The 17,867-nt window shown below is 45.6% G+C and overlaps 6 protein-coding genes across 6 annotated transcripts; 3 read left to right on the forward strand and 3 right to left on the reverse strand.

Moving 5' to 3' along the window:
* Positions 1 to 638: 638 nt before the first annotated feature.
* On the reverse strand, positions 639 to 3,127 carry PG986_003730 (uncharacterized protein; the record flags this gene model as incomplete). The annotated part of the gene is made up of 5 exons (XM_066839952.1): positions 639 to 1,151; positions 1,603 to 2,050; positions 2,133 to 2,284; positions 2,341 to 2,743; positions 2,817 to 3,127. 5 exons carry the CDS (start codon positions 3,125 to 3,127, stop codon positions 639 to 641), a joined length of 1,827 nt encoding a protein of 608 aa, XP_066705016.1.
* Positions 3,128 to 3,418: 291 nt separating this feature from the next.
* On the reverse strand, positions 3,419 to 3,796 carry PG986_003731 (uncharacterized protein; the record flags this gene model as incomplete). Its single annotated transcript, XM_066839953.1, has 2 exons — positions 3,419 to 3,635; positions 3,714 to 3,796. The coding sequence occupies 2 exons, from the start codon at positions 3,794 to 3,796 to the stop codon at positions 3,419 to 3,421; spliced, it is 300 nt and encodes a 99-aa protein (XP_066705017.1).
* Positions 3,797 to 4,100: 304 nt separating this feature from the next.
* On the reverse strand, positions 4,101 to 4,418 carry PG986_003732 (uncharacterized protein; the record flags this gene model as incomplete). Its single annotated transcript, XM_066839954.1, has 1 exon — positions 4,101 to 4,418. One exon carries the CDS (start codon positions 4,416 to 4,418, stop codon positions 4,101 to 4,103), a length of 318 nt encoding a protein of 105 aa, XP_066705018.1.
* Positions 4,419 to 6,019: 1,601 nt separating this feature from the next.
* Positions 6,020 to 6,639, forward strand: PG986_003733 (uncharacterized protein; the record flags this gene model as incomplete). Its single annotated transcript, XM_066839955.1, has 2 exons — positions 6,020 to 6,554; positions 6,626 to 6,639. 2 exons carry the CDS (start codon positions 6,020 to 6,022, stop codon positions 6,637 to 6,639), a joined length of 549 nt encoding a protein of 182 aa, XP_066705019.1.
* A 1,029-nt stretch (positions 6,640 to 7,668) lies between these two features.
* PG986_003734 (uncharacterized protein) lies at positions 7,669 to 8,607 on the forward strand (the record flags this gene model as incomplete). Its single annotated transcript, XM_066839956.1, has 3 exons — positions 7,669 to 7,910; positions 8,111 to 8,226; positions 8,357 to 8,607. 3 exons carry the CDS (start codon positions 7,669 to 7,671, stop codon positions 8,605 to 8,607), a joined length of 609 nt encoding a protein of 202 aa, XP_066705020.1.
* A 405-nt stretch (positions 8,608 to 9,012) lies between these two features.
* Positions 9,013 to 11,708, forward strand: PG986_003735 (uncharacterized protein; the record flags this gene model as incomplete). The annotated part of the gene is made up of 2 exons (XM_066839957.1): positions 9,013 to 9,219; positions 10,029 to 11,708. 2 exons carry the CDS (start codon positions 9,013 to 9,015, stop codon positions 11,706 to 11,708), a joined length of 1,887 nt encoding a protein of 628 aa, XP_066705021.1.
* Positions 11,709 to 17,867: the final 6,159 nt, after the last annotated feature.

Below are 17,867 nucleotides of genomic sequence, written 5' to 3' on the forward strand. Positions count from 1 at the left end.
GTTTATTTGCCTAATTAGATATCATATCCAATGGGATACGCATCATGCCCAGTGGGATAAACAATATATTACGGTACTTGATATTATTCCCTGATGCGTACAGGACGGCATGACATGGCATAGTGAGGGCAGCGCTGTCGCCATCAAGGGGAACCATACATGCATGCAATCCAATACAACTCGTCCCATCCTGACGTGCTCAGGTTGGTCCAGCAATAGACACTTGCACCTTCAACCACGGCGACTTACAGCGCTTTGAGCATCCCCTCATGCTTGACGACCCAGCTCCCATCTTTGGGGAATCCAGGAGCATGGCCCTCGGACCCGGCCCAGCCGGCTGCCATGTAGCCGACTTGAGAACATCTGTCAGTATCGCTGGCCCATTCCATGCACCCCAACTGCGAGGATACTATAGAAGGGAAAGATTGACTTACCAGCATACAGAAGCCCAGCATTAGCAGGCAAGTAAGGAGGCGGCGTCACCCCATCATCCTCCGCACGAATGGCGTACCCTACGATTGGTCACCTTCAAGTCAATACCACCACTAACTAAATGCGACCTGAAAGCTGTACTCAAAGAAATGAATCAGGAAAAAAAAGAAGAAGAAAAAAAGAGGGAAAGAAAATAGCTGACGGGTTTACTGACCGGCGTCGTCGAAATGCCAGTAGTCAAACGCAGTAAGGTGATACACCGCCCGATCCGCCCTCCCGACCCTCGCCGCGTTCATCGCCAGCACCGGCCGCCCCCAGCCGCGGATCCGCTCGTCGCGCCACACGCCCCAGACCCGGTCGGACGTCGCGCGGGCCGTGTCGGGGTCGACCAGTACTCTGTCTCTATCCTTCTTGGGCACCGCCTCGCCGTCCCTTGTGCCGTTATGGCTGCTGCGCGTTAGATCAGGCAGGTCGGGCAGGATGCCCTGCAGCATGATGACGCTGCGCGGGTCGCTGGTGAGGTTTGTGTTGTTGGCGGTCCACCAGCCGTCGTTCAGGCCCTCGTAGATGGCGTAGTACGATCGGTTTGTTTCGGGGTCGGTGGTGGTAGGGAGAGAAGCTAGGTTCGCGGAGACTGTCGTCCAGGCTTCTGGGGTGGGACGGCCTAGGAGGGCCTTCCAATGCTGCGCGACGCCGAGGCCGTACTGCCAGTATGCTAGCTAGGGCGGGAAGAGGTTCAATCACTTTTAGCGATGTTCGGGCGCGAGATGTAACAGGATTTAACTGAGACTTGCCTCGTATGCCAGATTCAACGCCTCTTGCGGTGGTGTGTTCTCGCTGACGCCGTACGCGCTACGTAGATTAGCTTTCGCCATCCCAACAAGACGAAAATAGAAACTGCGAGACGTACGGTGGTCCTAGATCATAGTATCCCGAGGACTCGTTCTTCCACGCGTAAGACGCCATGTAGTCGGCCGTCGCGGTCAAGATGGAATCCCAGCGCTCCAGCGTCTGTCGAGTGGGTGACCCTTGGTACGCCAGCATGCCCAAGTACATTGGATGAGGCTATCTGTATCATCAGCCGAGACTGCGCGCTCTTTCTCTCTCTCAACTAATCCCGAAACCACCCCCTTCGCATCCGGGCCAGAATTGGAGATGGGTGTTACTGACCTGCTGCCACATAAGCAACCCGTTAATCCCCCCCGGCGAACTCCTCCCCGTGATAGGATCCGTCATCTTCGGCCACCTCGCCCCCTCCCACCCCATGTGTCTTGCCCTCTCCACCGACGACTCCAAGAACCTCTCGTACAGCCCCGGAAAGATCCCCTCGAAAACTTGTTGGTGCCCCCACGTCGCCCAGTGCGCCCCGTGCCACACCACCATCTCCATGTGGAACTTGCCGTACCAGCCATTGTTCACGAGCCCGCTCTCCTGCGGCGGTTGCCGGCTGGCGCTGTTGACGCGGACGTGGTACTGGCTCAGGATGATGCGGCGCTGCAGTTCGGTCGCGTTGGGGTTGGTGGAGCCGGTCAGCACGTCGACGAAGCCGCCTTCGCGCCAGTACGCGGGCCAGGCTGCCGAGCTGCGGGCGCGGATCCCGGCGGGGAGGGGCGGGGGTCTGTTGGGAGGGGGAGAAGTGGGCGGTGAAGGAGAATTTTGGCGATGGAGTATCGTCTGTTACTCCTGGGGACAAGGTGTACCGGTGCGCGGTCTTGAATGGTGACCCAGGGAGTTCGTTCCGGCGGAGCGTCGGAGGTGACGATGACGTCGCGGCAGCGTCCCACCGCAGGTTGACGAAGTACTTGGTCTCCTGCATCTCGTGGTATATATGCGCAACATTGGCATTGTTGCTCTCATTGCACGCACGCACGAGCTTCGTCGTGTGGTTGAGCGGGAAGTCATAAGAACCAACGAAGACCTCATACTTGTACTCGGCGCTGTGGAGAGGCGGGTAGGGAAGTCGAGCTCAATCTCAAGCTCCCCCGATGCGACGAGGTCCGACTCGATCTCGAACGCGACCGCGTCGGTCTCGAGGTCGCCCTGCGTCACCACTTCCACCGGCGTCTTGTCTACCTGGAACTTGGACGTGATGCAGCCGGTCCATAGGTTCAGCTCCTGTCGGGGCTCTGAGATACACGAAGCGGACAACGTCTGGCCCTTATACTTGAGACAGATGCGTCCTAGGTTGATACGGTTCGGGTTGCCGATGAGCCACTGCGATATCTCGGGGAGGTGGGGGTCTGGGATGTCGTAGGAGACGTTCCGACCGTGGGTTAGCATGGGAACGCCCGAGTAGTCATCAACCGTCTCTCTAGTCGGGGCAATTGAACCGAATCAGTATAAATGCTTTCAACTCGTTTAATTCCCCAGCTGGCGTTACTTACCCATTTGTTGGTAGCGAGTCGTTATGCCAAGCCCAAGTCGACAGCGTGTTGAAGGGGAGAAATGTCTGCGTGAGAGTCAGCAAGATGTATGACAACCAAGTGTGTTGTTTGATCAAATCGGACAGTACCTGCATCCCGGTGTTGTCTACATTGAATGCGAAGTCTCCATTGCCGACCTGGAGAGGGGTTGTTGTGTTCCCAATGAGACTCGTCCGGACGACATTGAACTTGGACACGATGGCCTCCCTGTCAATGGCAGCAGATGCAGAACTGATGCCCAGGAATGCAAGGTAGAATCGGTAGGGTCTCATAATGAGTATTTACACCGAAGGCCACTGGTTCTATTGAATCAATTAAAATTTCTCTTATTTATCTAGGACCATCCTGGGCGCGACGAGTCCTTTCTAGCTATGTGTACGAAAGGGATCGCCACTACTCCACTGGAAGAATCCGGGGTAATCCGGGGTAAATGGGTCCGAAATCCAGGGTGGCAGCAGTACGGCCTTCTATTTCCTCCATGAGACTTTCCAATTCTAGATGACTCTATAAGCACTGGTAGCCGTCAGCCACCACCTCAAGTATCGTCTTAATATCTGGATAACTTACTCGTAGACCACTTTCGCAACATCCCACAGGCAAGTGCCCACCCACATGCCGGTGTTGGCGTTCGCCGCGTACCGCGCATCCGTCGTCCGCATGGTGATGAATACCCGATAGCAGTACTTCCGAGGATCAACGGACTGTGTCTTTTCGCTGCTGCGGATATCGCCCATGACCTGCGCCGGCGCTGTCAGGAACCCTCGAGTCCGGCAGTCTATGCTGTTTGCAGGTTGTCCTTATCAGAAGAGCTCATGGAATAAAGGGACACATTGACCAATTTTTCCGGTGCCTACTTACTTTGCCGGTGGCTCATCATCTGTTCTGAGGCGGTATTTCGATTCAACCTGGGTGGCCATGTCCGAACCGAAGGTCAGGTCCATGACGTCTTGGTCGCCACCCTAACAGGTAGACTTGTGTCAGCCCTGGCCAGCCTCTATCGTGGAGTTCGGGACCACTTGCTAATACGGTACCATTTCCTATCCTCCCGGACCAGACACCATCTGTAAATGTGGTATACTTCTTGAAGTTGACGCCCACCGCCATTGTCGCGGTGGCTTCGCTCAACCCCAGGACCATGCGAAAGTCGAGCTCCAGTTCGGGGGCCGGCAGTGAGAGGGTGGGCTGTAGCTTGCCTAAGCTATCGGCGGATGGGCCGGGATGGCTACTGCATCGCAGCTCTAACAGTCAATAACGCTCGCTCGATTCTCTGGATTGTCGGACCCATTCGAACCTTTCCGCTGCCGTCGGTGTCTGCGATTGCACCGGTGTCTCTTCCCGAGCTGTCGATGCACCGTCGACATTGCTCCAACTTTGCTCCACGGCATTCCAGCCACTGTGCCGTCTCTCGGCTGGCGCGCGCATCCAGTCCCCGTGGACCACGACACTGGAGTCCCAATCTGCGTCGTCGTTCGGCGGCCCGGCGGGCAACAGAGGAGGGAGCTCTCCCTGCATCCATTGCCTGTGTACGGCGCCCATGAGGAAGTAATTCGGGTTAGAGGTCATGATGCGCTGTATTTACCAGTGGGCCGTCGCGCTCTTCGCCCGGGAACCTCGCGACCAGATATGAACTCATCATGCGCACACCTCCTCACGGCATGAGGATGTTGGTTGGTATACCCTCAAACAGTCGGTCCAAAGTTAGGCCGCGTGTCTCGTCTCGGGCAGACTGAATGCTTATCGCCGACAACCATTTGGCCGGCTTCAGTGTAAGCATTACGAAGCTCGGATGGTGATATCTCACCCATTGTGATGGGTATAATCCGGCGGGATATTCGACGGTATGACTGTGATTTGATGGCATTGGCCAAATTCATGGTTTTTGTTGTTATTTACTGTAGGCCAGGGAAGGATTGTGGCAGCAAGGGCAACGTGGTGCCTTGACCGAGTGCGAAGGACTTCCTTGGGGGCGCTCCACCCCACTACCAACGGGAACTGGGATAGGCTTACTGAAAGTGACCACCTCCCAAACAACATCACTTTGGCATTTCTGTGTTTCTGACAACATCTGTTTATGGCCTCGTCGCGACACACAATCGAAAAATCACTGCTGCGATCATACAGCCCGACATAGCAGAGGAATAACTGAAGTTATGCTCGATCGGGGTTGCGCGATCGCCACGCAATTTCCCAGGAATGAACGGTCCGCCAGTCTACCAGAGCACGAACAACTGGCCGGCGTGTTTTTAGCACTCGAACTGGGGCGATGACGAAAGTACGATATGCGACAGTTCGGATCACCTGCATGCGTTTCGAGATCTAAATCTCCATGGATCGATCAGATATCTGCAAGTAGGGCATGCCACCTCAGTAACTTTTGCGTGCATGGAAGTTCGTATAGTGTCTCGAGTCTAGCTGCTGTCAGTGCTGTCAGACAGCACTGGACCCCCAACCCCCGTCGCCCGTTGTTGTTTCAACACGCTACAGCTACTGGTAGCGCATGCCGGGGGTTTGCCAAGAAGACCAATAGTTTGTTTGGACCCTTCGAATTCCATCATCTTTTCAGCTCTCGGATTGTAGCGCGACGCACATCCTGGATCGAGACCCTTGAAGTCCCTGGAGATTAACGACGATGATGGCGTTTTCTTCTCAACCGTCAGGACCCTGCGTCTTGGTGCTTGGCATTCTTGGATACGACACGCGATGCAGGGGATGCTTCTATCTTCCCACCTTCGTCACCGGTCGGCGCTGATTGGCGGAACTGTCTCGAACCTGTCTCTGATTGCCTGAAGCGCTACGTCATCTTTTTGGGCGATCCCCCTCGGTGGTCAGCTCGAACAACAACACCAACCAAAAAAACAGGTTTACGTCACCAGGATATCGAAACAAATGTGTGGCAGAAGGGAAATTGCAATGAGGTAAGTTGGCATTCGCAAGGGATGGCCTGCCTGTATATATAGACCTGAGGAGAATCCCACGGATAAAGATGCCGACACCACATCACTCATCTGATTAAGCTTCTCTTGTCCTCTGTCATCGACCTGCCATCCATCCAAGGCAATTGCCGTATTATCCACGCACCAAGACTCTTGAGCACATTCTCAAGCCCACTTTCGACGCAACACCCCAGCCAACTTTACTCGCAATCGCAACCGTTATCCACCATCATGCCGTTCTTCTCCAGCCGCAAGCCCGAGGACGAGGTCGTGGAGGAGCCCGCCCCTGTCCATGAAGAGCAGCACAAGCGGAGCCTGTTCGGCAGCCGCCGCGAGCGGTCCGTTTCGCCCGTTTCGACCACCCACACCAACACCACCACCACCTCGCACTCTTCCAACGGTACTGGTACGTACTTCCCACATCCATCCACCTTATCCCATCGTCGTAACTTCGAATACCCATTTACTAACCCATCTTCCCCCATCTCCATAGGCCGCAAGTCCTCGATCCTCCACCGGTCCTTCGGCCACGGAAACAAGAACGTCGAGCTGGACCCCTCCATCGTCCAGGCGCGCGAGCGCGTCATGGGCGCCGAGAAGGCCGAGATCGAGGCCGACCGCGCCCTGAACGCGGCCCGCATCCAGGTCCGCGAGGCCCGCGAGGAGGTCAAGCGCCTCGAGCTCGAGGCCAAGGAGGAGGCCCGCCGCGCCAAGGTCAAGCAGTACCACGCCGCCGAGGTCTCCAAGCGCGGCAAGCAGCTCGGACGTACGTACCCGAGTCCCTTCTTACTTGTGTCCTCACACCACCACAGTAAATGGCGGCTAACCAGTGTACAGGCCACGGCATCTAAACATATCTTCCTCCTATTGATGGGGCACGAGCCCAACAAGCCTTGCCTTGCCTCATTTGGGGTTCTGAAGCTGAGCCCGCCGTCCGAGGCAAGGAGGCGTCACGACAACTGCAAGATATACGAATTATGACTTGATACCTTCTTCTTTGTCTTATCATCATTTACGAAATAGCACGGCGCGATCGTTGGTTGGTGCGGTTTTGCTTGTTATATAGCTTATAATTATACAAAATCTGCTTTCGCAATATACGACCCAAGATGACCTCTGTAATCTATTCGATGTTTAATTACTCCCAAGGGCGGCTCTGATGTTTTCCCCCATGTGTACCACCAAGCAGATTATAATTATACTGGTTGAGGTCTTGTCCAAATGCAGGAGAATATCCATCACCACCAGCAGTAGTATGTGTTACAATGGACTCGGCATCTGATAATATGTCACCTGAAATAAATCCACAAGACGGGTTCTCCTTATGATATACACACACACATCCACCGTTTGCAAAACTTCAGCTTTAAATATGTCATGTTTGAGCCACGACCTTCCTTACGAACAGTAGTAACAAATCAGACCTCCGATAGACAGCATCTCTTAGGCCGATGGTGGTCTATCAGTCCGTTTCGTTCATGTGATACAGAAGAAGGCTGAAGAAACTGTTATGTATAGTTTATCAATCCTCCCCTACATGTGATAAGCTTATCGTCAGTCCGTGAAACCACTGTGGTGGAGATGCCTTTGAGTCATGAAAAGGTGAGCATTCAACAACGTGTAGGTTGGATAAGCCATCACCTGGCACCGTCACTGCACACCTTGGATTCAATGCCCCAATCAACTTGCATTCAATTCTCTAATGGATTCGTCCAAGGTTATATAAACACACTGCTTTTTTCTTCAAAAAACCATCCTGCACACTTCCCTCCTTTATAATAACAACAACTCACTTCCGACCCAAAGAACTTTTGCATTCGGAACCAACACCACCAAACACATTCTCCCATCATTCTGTACGAAAGGAAATACACTTCTCAATGGCTAAAATTTCATTCTTCCTCTCGGCCCTGCTGCTGCCGCTCCTCGCGAGCCTTGCCGCCGCCGCCGACGGCGGCTTCCTCGACCAGGGCTGCGGCACCATGAAGGACCCCTGGTACTACAACAACGGCGTGGCCACGACCTACTGCGCCGAGCACGTCTGCGACAGCAACGTCGAGACCTCGCTCAACCTGAACCTCTGCATCGGAAACATGAACGGGACTTTGTACGCCAAACAAGAGTAAGTGACTGACGGACTGGCCGAACTGGGTCGGCCCACCCATAAGCACGGCATCTTCACCAAGCCCCAATCTAAGCATACCCGGCTGCTCTTTTTCTCCTTCTACTTCCTTTCCTGGTAGTTGTTGTCTCTGGGAGATTAAATAAAAAAAGATAGACACACACATGCAAACAGTAATTGCTAACTTCCTACTACAACAGTGGCGACTTCGGCTCCAGCTGCAAGGGCTGTTTCATCGAAGACAATTACGACACCCTCAAATGCCTCTGTCTTAACGACCAAAAGACTGAGTGGTACTGGACCTACCTCCACCTCAGTAAGTCGACCTTCATGTCCACTTCCCCTCTCCCTCTCCCTCCCCCTTCCCCCATCTCTCAACAGTAACTACTGTCTGCCCTTTGAAGCATCGGAAAAGCATTGAGAAACTAACTCGAGGAAATCGCCAGACTCCGGCTTCATCTACAACTGGTTCGGCTACCTGTCTTGCTTCGGTTACCACCAGTCCGACATCCCCGTCGCCTACGACTGCCAGCCGCCCGGCTGGCAGCCCGACCCCAACACCAAGGACGGCTGCAACGACCCGTCGTGCCAGGGCCCGCAGGCGGACGCGGGCCACGTCGACCTCGGCGCCGACGCGGGCGGGGACAACCAGCCCAAGCCTACGGCGGCCCCCGGGCCGGAAGTTCCCTCGATCTAAATTAGATCGCCACCCACGTCTAAGCTCAGTTGCTCTATGTCCACAAGGCGATAGCCGCTTCCTCCTTCGCTGTGGCAACTCGAGATTGCAGAGTCACAGTCGATGATGAATAAGGCGCGACTCGGATGGCTCTGGGACTCGGTGGGATAAAGGCGATATCGGATAGGACTCTTGGTCTATAATAGATAATGGCGCCCATGGGATGCACGTACTTTCTAGAAATGGAATAAGCGAAGCTGCTTCACCAACAAATAGCAAGTGGTACAATATTGTGACTGTGACACATCAAGGCAACCTGCCGTGGGCATAATTATCAACAATCAGAAACGAGAAAAATATCCGCTTGCGAGCCCCCCCCCAAAGCGCCGATGCCTTCTTCTCGTCCGCCCCAGCCCCACCGCCGAAATGGCCTCGGAACTCCCGGTACACCTGCTCCAGCCGGGTCCGCTTGTCGGTCCTAAGTGTCGTGATTGGATCCAACCCGCGGTGCGTAGGAGGCCGACTTTCGGAGCCGATGGGTCCCTGGCAGTTGTCGAGGTGCGCAATTGGGTCCGGACGGAGCTCGGCGCGCTGGCGATGACTTTGGACATTATGAGTGATGCTTCGTTGGCGGTGTGCTGTGAGAAGATACTGGCAATGCTTGTTTCGCGATTGGAATCATAGTAAGCAGTGCCGAGCCTGGTGCGGGGTACGCAATTGAGTACGGGTTCCGTTTTTTCATTACGTTGTCCGCTTCCATCAACCTACTCGCTTACAGCACTGTTTTCGTAGTTTTGATCCGATTCCACCGCCAGCCATGGATTCCCTCTGCGATGAATGCCAAGACATATTCGAGCGCCCCTTAGATCCTGGTCGACGACGTGTGCACCAAGAGTGGCATACCCACCATACCACCCACGCCTCTTTCAAGCAAGCAGTTGCCACGGGCTGCTATATGTGCAAGGCTTTGGCCTCCGAAATCAGGGTCCACGGCGAGAGTATTCTAGACCTCGATGCGGCTGCTCAGACTTCATATTGCGTGGTGGACCTCTCCCCGATTAGTCGATATACCGTGGTGCTCCAATGGAAGGAAAGGGAGCCAACATCGCGAGCGCATGAAAGAGAATTCTCAATACGGAAACTTGGCGGTGAGTATACTGAGAATGCTGAATGGCTACATCAACTGACTCTCGTGGATAGCTGTACAAGGCGCCCTATCACGCGGTAATCAGGGTCGATCTGTGTCCACCCGTCCGTATCTAGAAACGGCCAAAGAATGGATAAGGGAATGTCAGGACCACCATAGTACTTGTCGGTCACTCCATGCGTGGAGGACCAAGACTAGTCACTATGTTCCCAAGCGACTGGTCGCGATTGGAGACGGAGATCCCCAGTACTGGCGCCTCGTAACGAGGGATCCTTCTGATCGTACGGCACGCGAGTATGCAACATTAAGTCACCGCTGGAGCGACGGTCCTACCATCAAGCTATCAGTGGACAATTTGGAGCGTTCCACAACGCCCCAGCCCGTCTCGGAATTGCCGGCCACCTTTCGAGATGCGATTGCCGTGGCCCTGGATTTGGGAATCAGATATATCTGGATTGACTGCTTGTGCATCGTCCAAGACTCGCCTCAAGAGCAAGACTGGAAAGAGCAGGGCATGGAAATGTGCAATATCTACACCAATGCGGTCGTCAATATCTCGGCCACGGGCGTTCCCAACAACACGCATAGCTTTCTTAAAGCTTACGAGGGAAGCGCCGTACCTTTACCACCCACCATACAGCATAGGTGGAAGAGTAGAGACACAGAGCAACGACAGACGAAGGATACCCGTTCGTCGGGCAGCACACTTCCCGACATCGATGATACGGACAAGTGGTGCATAGTGGACCCCTACTTTTGGTGGTCCGAGGTCACAAATACGGTGCTTCTATCTCGAGGCTGGGTGTTCCAGGAACGGTACCTTGCCCCGCGCGTGCTGCACTTTGGCACCAACCAACTACTATGGGAGTGTACCACTATGGATGCCTGTGAGGTCTATCCTCGAGGTCTACCCGATTACGTAAAGAGTGGTGGGCATACAGACCTCAAACGTCTCAAACTCGACGACACCGTCATCTCTTCGAAAGCACCGCAGCTCTCCATTGGCCCGGATGATCCTTCTCCGGACCCGCACTTGCCACCCGATGCTTCCCTCCAAGTCTGGTGCGATCTGGTGCAAGCCTATACGCGGACCAGCCTCACCAAGCGGAAGGATAAGCTTATAGCCTTCTCCGGCGTGGCCGAGCTGGTGCAGAAGCTGTACCTTGAAAGCGCCGAGAATCCCAAGTTGAAAGACGAATACGCGTCAGGCATCTTCGAACGTCACCTGCTCCTGATGCTGGAATGGTACACCAAACGCGCCTCCTGGGTGCCCAAGACCCGGCCGCGCGAGTACCGAGCCCCTACCTGGTCCTGGGCCAGCATCGATGGACGAGTCTTCTTCGACTTCCTCCCCCACATCATCGCCAACCCGTCGGGCCTACCGTGGCCCCCGCTTTGGGCGACGGTCTTGCGAGATCCGAGGTATCCGTCCACCCTTCCTGCCGTGGGCGTAAGAAACCAATATGCCTCCTGGGTTCCGCTCGTGTCGGATTTGGCAGTCGGCGACGCCACAAATGCCAGAGCTTCTGAGAAAAGATGTTGGATCAGGCTCCGGGGGCATATTTCGTCAATGCAACACATCGTCAACAGCGCGGGACAAACGCCGCAAAGACAGCTGCCCGGCAACCAAAGACCTCAGCCCTTTATCGTCACCGAGGACATCCGGGGCGAGATCTTCCCGAAAACGTCAAAGACTAGGGAAGTTCCCGTTTCCAGACGTGGATTTCATGATAGACCTTGTCTCCCTTTGCGTTGCTTGGAGCTCATAGGCGCCGACTCGCAGCTCAAACATTGGGTCACGGGGTTGGTGCTCAAACCTCACAAAGAACTCGAGTCTGTCTACTCCAGGTGCGGGTTCTTCTGCTTCCTCTCTACGGAAGGCGTGCAGCGATTCGGGGTCAGGATCTCTGGTTCGAGCCCGTTCAGGGCCGAGTTCGCCAAGGGAATGGATATTTCTACAATTGAGATCGTCTGATCGTGAGAGGTATAAGATACAACCCTTACTGGCTGCCCCCCCCCTTCACTGACCCCCTTAAAATAGATGTAAAAATTAATAACAACAGTAATAGATAGGTTAATTAAGTAACATACACTATATTTTAAGGTCTGTTTCGGTTTGTGCGTATTATAATAGAGTTACTTTTATTACTAGCTCGATTTACATTAATTTCCACTACCTCACCGGCACCCCTTTTCGGCCTTTTCCTTAGCCTTCCTTCTTTAATACTTTTTTAAACCTCCCTAATATTTATTATATAAATAAAGCCTTTATTAGGGTCTTAATTAACCTTCCTCTTTTTTTAAGCCCTTGTTTTTTTTTAAATCTGCTTTTAAACCGGCCTTTTTTTATTTTAACCGGCCGATCCGAGTGTGAAAGGTGCACGAATCTAGGTGCTAACGATAGGTAAAGGGTGGTGAAAGGATAAAGCTAACGCTTGTCCTTTTATATTTCTAGGGGGCCTAAGTCTTTATATATATAAGGCAGCGAAGTAGTGCCGGAACCGGTACGTAAGCGCCCCGTTCCCTCTGCTCTTATCACACCGAGCCGTTAAATTATTAATATTTTTATCGAGCTTTTTTTATAGTAACCTTTTAATTAAATTACCGGTGGTAACTTTTATATTAAGTATCGTAGCCTTTAATTTTTAACTTACCGGCTATTTTTTAGCATCTCGATCTTTTTAACCTTTAATTTAATTAACTAGCGCGTATCCTCGGCGGTAATAGCTTTATTAATAGCTCGCACTATATTAAAACGCTAGAGTTTATTATTTATCGGCTTTTCGATATTAAAGGGGTAAATATTAATTACTATTTATTTATTAGCGATAATTTTAAAGGTAAAGGTTAGTTTACGTATTTTAACCTAGGCTCGAAGAAAGTCCCCTTTCTTAACGTAGCTATTATTAGTAATAGTATATACTAAATTAAGCTTCCTTCGAAACCTCTTTTTTAAAACCTTAAAATAATTAATATTTAAGGGCTAAAGTATATAAGAACTGTGTAATAGTAAATAAAAAAGTTATACCTTAGCTTTTAACGTCGTTAATATAAAGTTATTATCGATATAATTTTTATAATTATTAAAAATTAAAAGCCTTTATTAATTAAAACTATTAAGCTTCGTTAAGAGAATAAAGATCTTTTTAATTATTTTAAAGCTATAAGATTAAAAGTTTATCTTTTTAATAACGCTTTAAAGGCTTAATCTTTATATTTATAATTAATTTCGTCCTCTTTTTAAAGAAATTATTATTATTAAACCGATTAGCTTTTAAATATAATTAAAAGCGATAAAGTATTATTAATAATATTAATATACTTTAAAATAATTATTTATTCGCGATTAATCGAATCGTTTTATATTAAATTTTAATAGGCGGTAGGTTTAATTATTATAATACTTTCACTTATTACTATTATAGTTCTTATTTTATTAGCGTTAAATTTAAATCGAGGGGGTATACTATTAATAATAATAGTATTAAACCGATTAAAAAACCCTTGCACGGCCCCGTTTAATATATATACGAGGCGTCGAAAATTTATCGCTTTAATATTATAAAAGGTGCACGAATTTAGGTGGTAACGATAGGTAAGGGGTAGTAAAAGGATAAAGCTAACGCTTATCTTTTTATATTTCTAGGGGGCCTAAGTTTTTATATATATAAGGCGGCGGAATAGAGCCGGAACCGGTACGTAAGCGCCCCGTTCCCTCTATTTTTATTATAACTATTCCCCCTTTTAAGTAAGCGTTTTAACTATGTAAGCGGCCTTATTTACGCGTCCCTTTAACCGACGGGAGCTTTAATTAAAAAGGAGTTCCGTGGTAAGTAATAAAATAGTAAGGTAAAGGTAAAAGGTAAGTAAAGGGTATTAAGCGTCGAAACGCTTATATTTAAAGTACCTTTTAAAATATAAATAAACTAATAAAATTATTAAACCCTCGCTTACTTTTCTCTTTATAATATCGATTATAATCCTTTTTATAATTATTAATATTATAGTTTTCTCGCCGTATTTTAATATTCTCGCGCTCGTTAATTTATCGTAACCTTTTTAATACCCCTTTACTTATTATAATTACCGCTTACTACCGAATTAATTTATTAAGTAACTATAACGGCGCCCTTATTACTATCGCGGCCGACTAAGCTTATTACCTATACATTTTATTTTAAATAATTAATTATAAGCCTTTCGAAGGTAAAATACCGGAGTTTAGCTATATCTTTAATAATCCGCGCTCCCTATCGTATAATTAAATATATTTAAAACTCGGTTATATTAACGGTAATAAAACTTATAAAGCCGTAAATATATATAGTTTCTTTAATATCGGCGATATTTCGTTAATACTTTATAGTAAATTCCCAGCGCTCTTATAAGCGACTTTAATATTATTAATATTATCTTTTTAAGCTTAACTAAATACTTTTAAAAAGTAAACGACGCCGATAAATATGTCTTCCTTTTAGCCCTCCGCCGCGAGGCGGGTAATATTCTTTACTATCTCGTCGTTATCTTTACCTATATAATTAAGGCTTATAAGGCTGAATTTAATATTAGCGGCTCGAAGAAAACCGTTAAGGTAAATAAAAACTCTCGGCTATTTTCTTTATAGCTACCACGGGTATTTAATGAATTTATTTTAAATAAAAAGGCTTAATCGATTATTATTAAGAATACCTCGCCCGCGAAGATATTTTATATAAGCGCTTTTAATTTAACGCCCTTAACGCCGTAAATCTAGGGATCCTTTTCCTATATTATATAACCTTTAGCTTCGCTTAAGAATATATCGCCGCCTTTTTTCGCCTATATTAGCGATAACGTTATCGATAAATAAGTTAATTATTTTAAAGATCGTTTAAAACTTATAGGTCTAGTTTTTTAAACGGAAATTTCGTTTTTATTTCGGCTACGTTTCTTTTTATTAAATATATAGTTTAGTCGGCGTAATACGAGACTTTATAGCTTATTAAAAGGGCGTAAATATAATTACTATTTAAGCGGAGTGGGTTTAATTCCTACCGGGGCCCGGCTTCGGCTATATTTCTATAATTATTAATTAATAACTCGTTAAAGTCTTTAAATCGTTCCGGCCTTTTATTATAACCTTTTTCCTGGGCCTACCCCTTTTCTTTATAATTAGTTAATTAACGGGTGCCCTTTTTTTATATTACGCGACCTTCGCCGGTGCGTTTTCTAGGTTTTTAACCGGCTCCTATTAATTATATTTGGACGGCTAGCCCTTTTATTTTATTAAATAATATACCTAGTCTTTTTATTTTATTTTATCTTATATTTCCTTTACCTCTTATTCTTCGTTATCCTTTAATTCCGGTATTAAAAGCGCTTTATCCGCCCTCGCCGTTTATAGCTCTAATAGTTAAATAAGGAAAACATTATAAAATTAAATATATTTCTCGAGTAGGGTTAATTAATAAGTAAAGGTTCCGATATACTTTAAAACTTTAAAAACTCCGACGAATTTAAGGGTTAATTTCCGGTTTTAAACCTTTAAGTTTTTAATAAATAAGCCTACTATTTAACTTACGCTTAAAGTTAACGGTTTATAATAAAAATTATAATACTTCGTTTATCTTTTAATCGCCTTTCGCTATCTTTCTTTTATTCCCGCTTATAATTCCTATAGTTTTAATAGCCGGTCTTTTACCGTAAAGGCCTTTTTTAAAAAAAGTCGTCTTTAATAAATATTCGGAAATCCGATTAATAACTATAAGTTACCTCGAAAAAGGAAAGGCTTATCGATAAATTAACGGTTAAATTAATTACGAAAAAAGTAATATATAATAAGTTCGGCTATAACTCTAATTATTTCGCTACGTAATAACGTAAATAGGTTTTAATAACTTAGTTTATACGCTTTATTTATCCGTCGATTTATAAATAAAACGCTATTAAATACTTTAATTTTACTTTACTTTTATAATTTAACTCGGATTAAAAAGCGTTAATAAAAATAATTCCCTAGTCCGAAAATAACCCTTTTAAGCTCTCGAACTAATATTCTATCTTTTTATAAAAAAGTTAAGCTAATTCTATAGTATTAATAAAAATTATTATTAAGAAAAAAAATAGTTTAATATATTAATTTATTATTATAAGGATAACGTTAACGGCTTTTTTTATAATAAAAAAATTCCGGTAAACCGGTAATAAAGTTTATATTATATTCTTTTTTAAAGCGATTTAATTATAATAATAATGCGAGCTTATTATAAGATCGATAATATCTCGCTTTTAAATCGAAATATATTAAATAGCCTCTTATATATTCTATTACGTCGCTTCGTAGCTCGAGTTAATAAAACTTCCTCTCTAAAAACTATATTATTTAATTATACCCGAAATAGCTATTAAACGGGTCGTTATAATAAACTTATAATAGCTACGCCCGTAACGCTACTTACTTTAATACGTAGGTTTTTCTCTTAAAATATACTAAGCTTTTTTTATAATCGATTAATCGCGATTCGAGTTAACCTTAATTATAAATTACGCTTTATACTTTTAATAAGCTTTATCCCGTTCTTAAACTTATATAATAAAAATCTTTAAATCTATATTAATTTAATCTATTAAGGGATTTTCTTCTTAAATAAACCCTCTTACTTTTCGCCGAAATATTACCTGCGATAAAATTATACGTTCCCCCGTATTTCGCGTCCTATATATCGTTTAAACTAATACCCGTAGTCTACCTCTTAAAAGTATAATATTTATTATTAACTTTTACTCTAACGTTAATAATAATATTAAATTAATTTTTACGTTAACGGTATAATTAAACCGTTTTAACGAGCTATTAACCGAATTACTCTTTCCCGGCCGGTATATAATCGTAAAATTAAAGGGAGTTAAATATATATATTATCGTATTTAACGACTATTTAACTTCTCGCTTTTTATAAAGCTTTATAAATTCTTATACTTTAATAATACCTCGATAGTATACTTCGCCCTTTTTAAATAATATCTTTAATATTTAAAATATAAAACGATCGCTAATATTTCTTAATTTAAAGTTTTATAGTTTAATTTTAAGCTCGAAAATTTCTTACAAAAAAAGAAATCGGGTATTAAAATCCTCCGTTACTTTTTTAAGAAAGGGTTCCGGTTATTATAAACTAAAAAGGCGTTTATTTTAAACTTTATCGGCTCTTTAAGGTTAAAATAGGTTAGTAACGAAGCTAATTAAAAAGATTACTTTAAATATTTAAAGGTTTACTTTACGGCGTTATTTAACGAGAATAAACTCTCGTTTCTTTTAAGGTTATACCCTTTTAAAAGCCTCGTTAAAAGGGTAGCGATTCCCGAATACCCCTTTATAAATCGCCGGTAAAAGTTATAAAAGCTTAAAAAAACCTATAGATCGTAAATAAAGTTTAATATAAACTATTTTTAAATAATATTTACTTATAACGGATTTATTAATACTCCTTCTATAAAAATCCGGTACTTTAAGAATTTAAGCGAGCTTTAAAAGAATTAATATTTAACGCGCTTAACGTATAAGTCCGCTTATAATAGCCTTTTAATAATTTATCGTACGTATTTCTTATAAGTTTCTTTATTAATAGAATAAATTAAAATATTATTTAAATATATTATATAATATATATCGATTAATCCCTCGAGGTATTACGAAATATAATACTAAAACGTAGTTAAGGTATTAATAAAACCTATAGCTATTATTAAGAATTCGTAATAATTATATCGAGTACGAAACGCGGTTTTCCATTTATCCTTTAATTTAATATAAATATAGTAATATATATTTTTTAAGTCGATTTTAAAGAAGACTTTTAATTACGAGACTTTATTTAATATCTCCGAAATAAAAGGTAAAGTATAACGATTTTTAATCGTAACCTTATTAAAGCCCTTATAGTTTATATATAACCGTAGCGTCCCGTCTTTTTAAGAATAATAAAGATAGGGGCTTCGGCTAGGCTTTAAAATTTACGGATCTTCCCCCCTTTTTCTATTTTATTTAATTATTTAGGTAAAGCCTTTAATTTAAAGTATAATAGCGGGTAGATAAGCTTATAAGGGGGTTTTATACCCGGTTCGAAATCGATAGTATAATTTATTAACCGATTAA

Source organism: Apiospora aurea, assembly GCF_038362705.1.
Source record: "Apiospora aurea strain CBS 24483 chromosome Unknown utg000002l_segment0_segment0, whole genome shotgun sequence".
Taxonomy (NCBI): domain Eukaryota; kingdom Fungi; phylum Ascomycota; class Sordariomycetes; order Amphisphaeriales; family Apiosporaceae; genus Apiospora; species Apiospora aurea.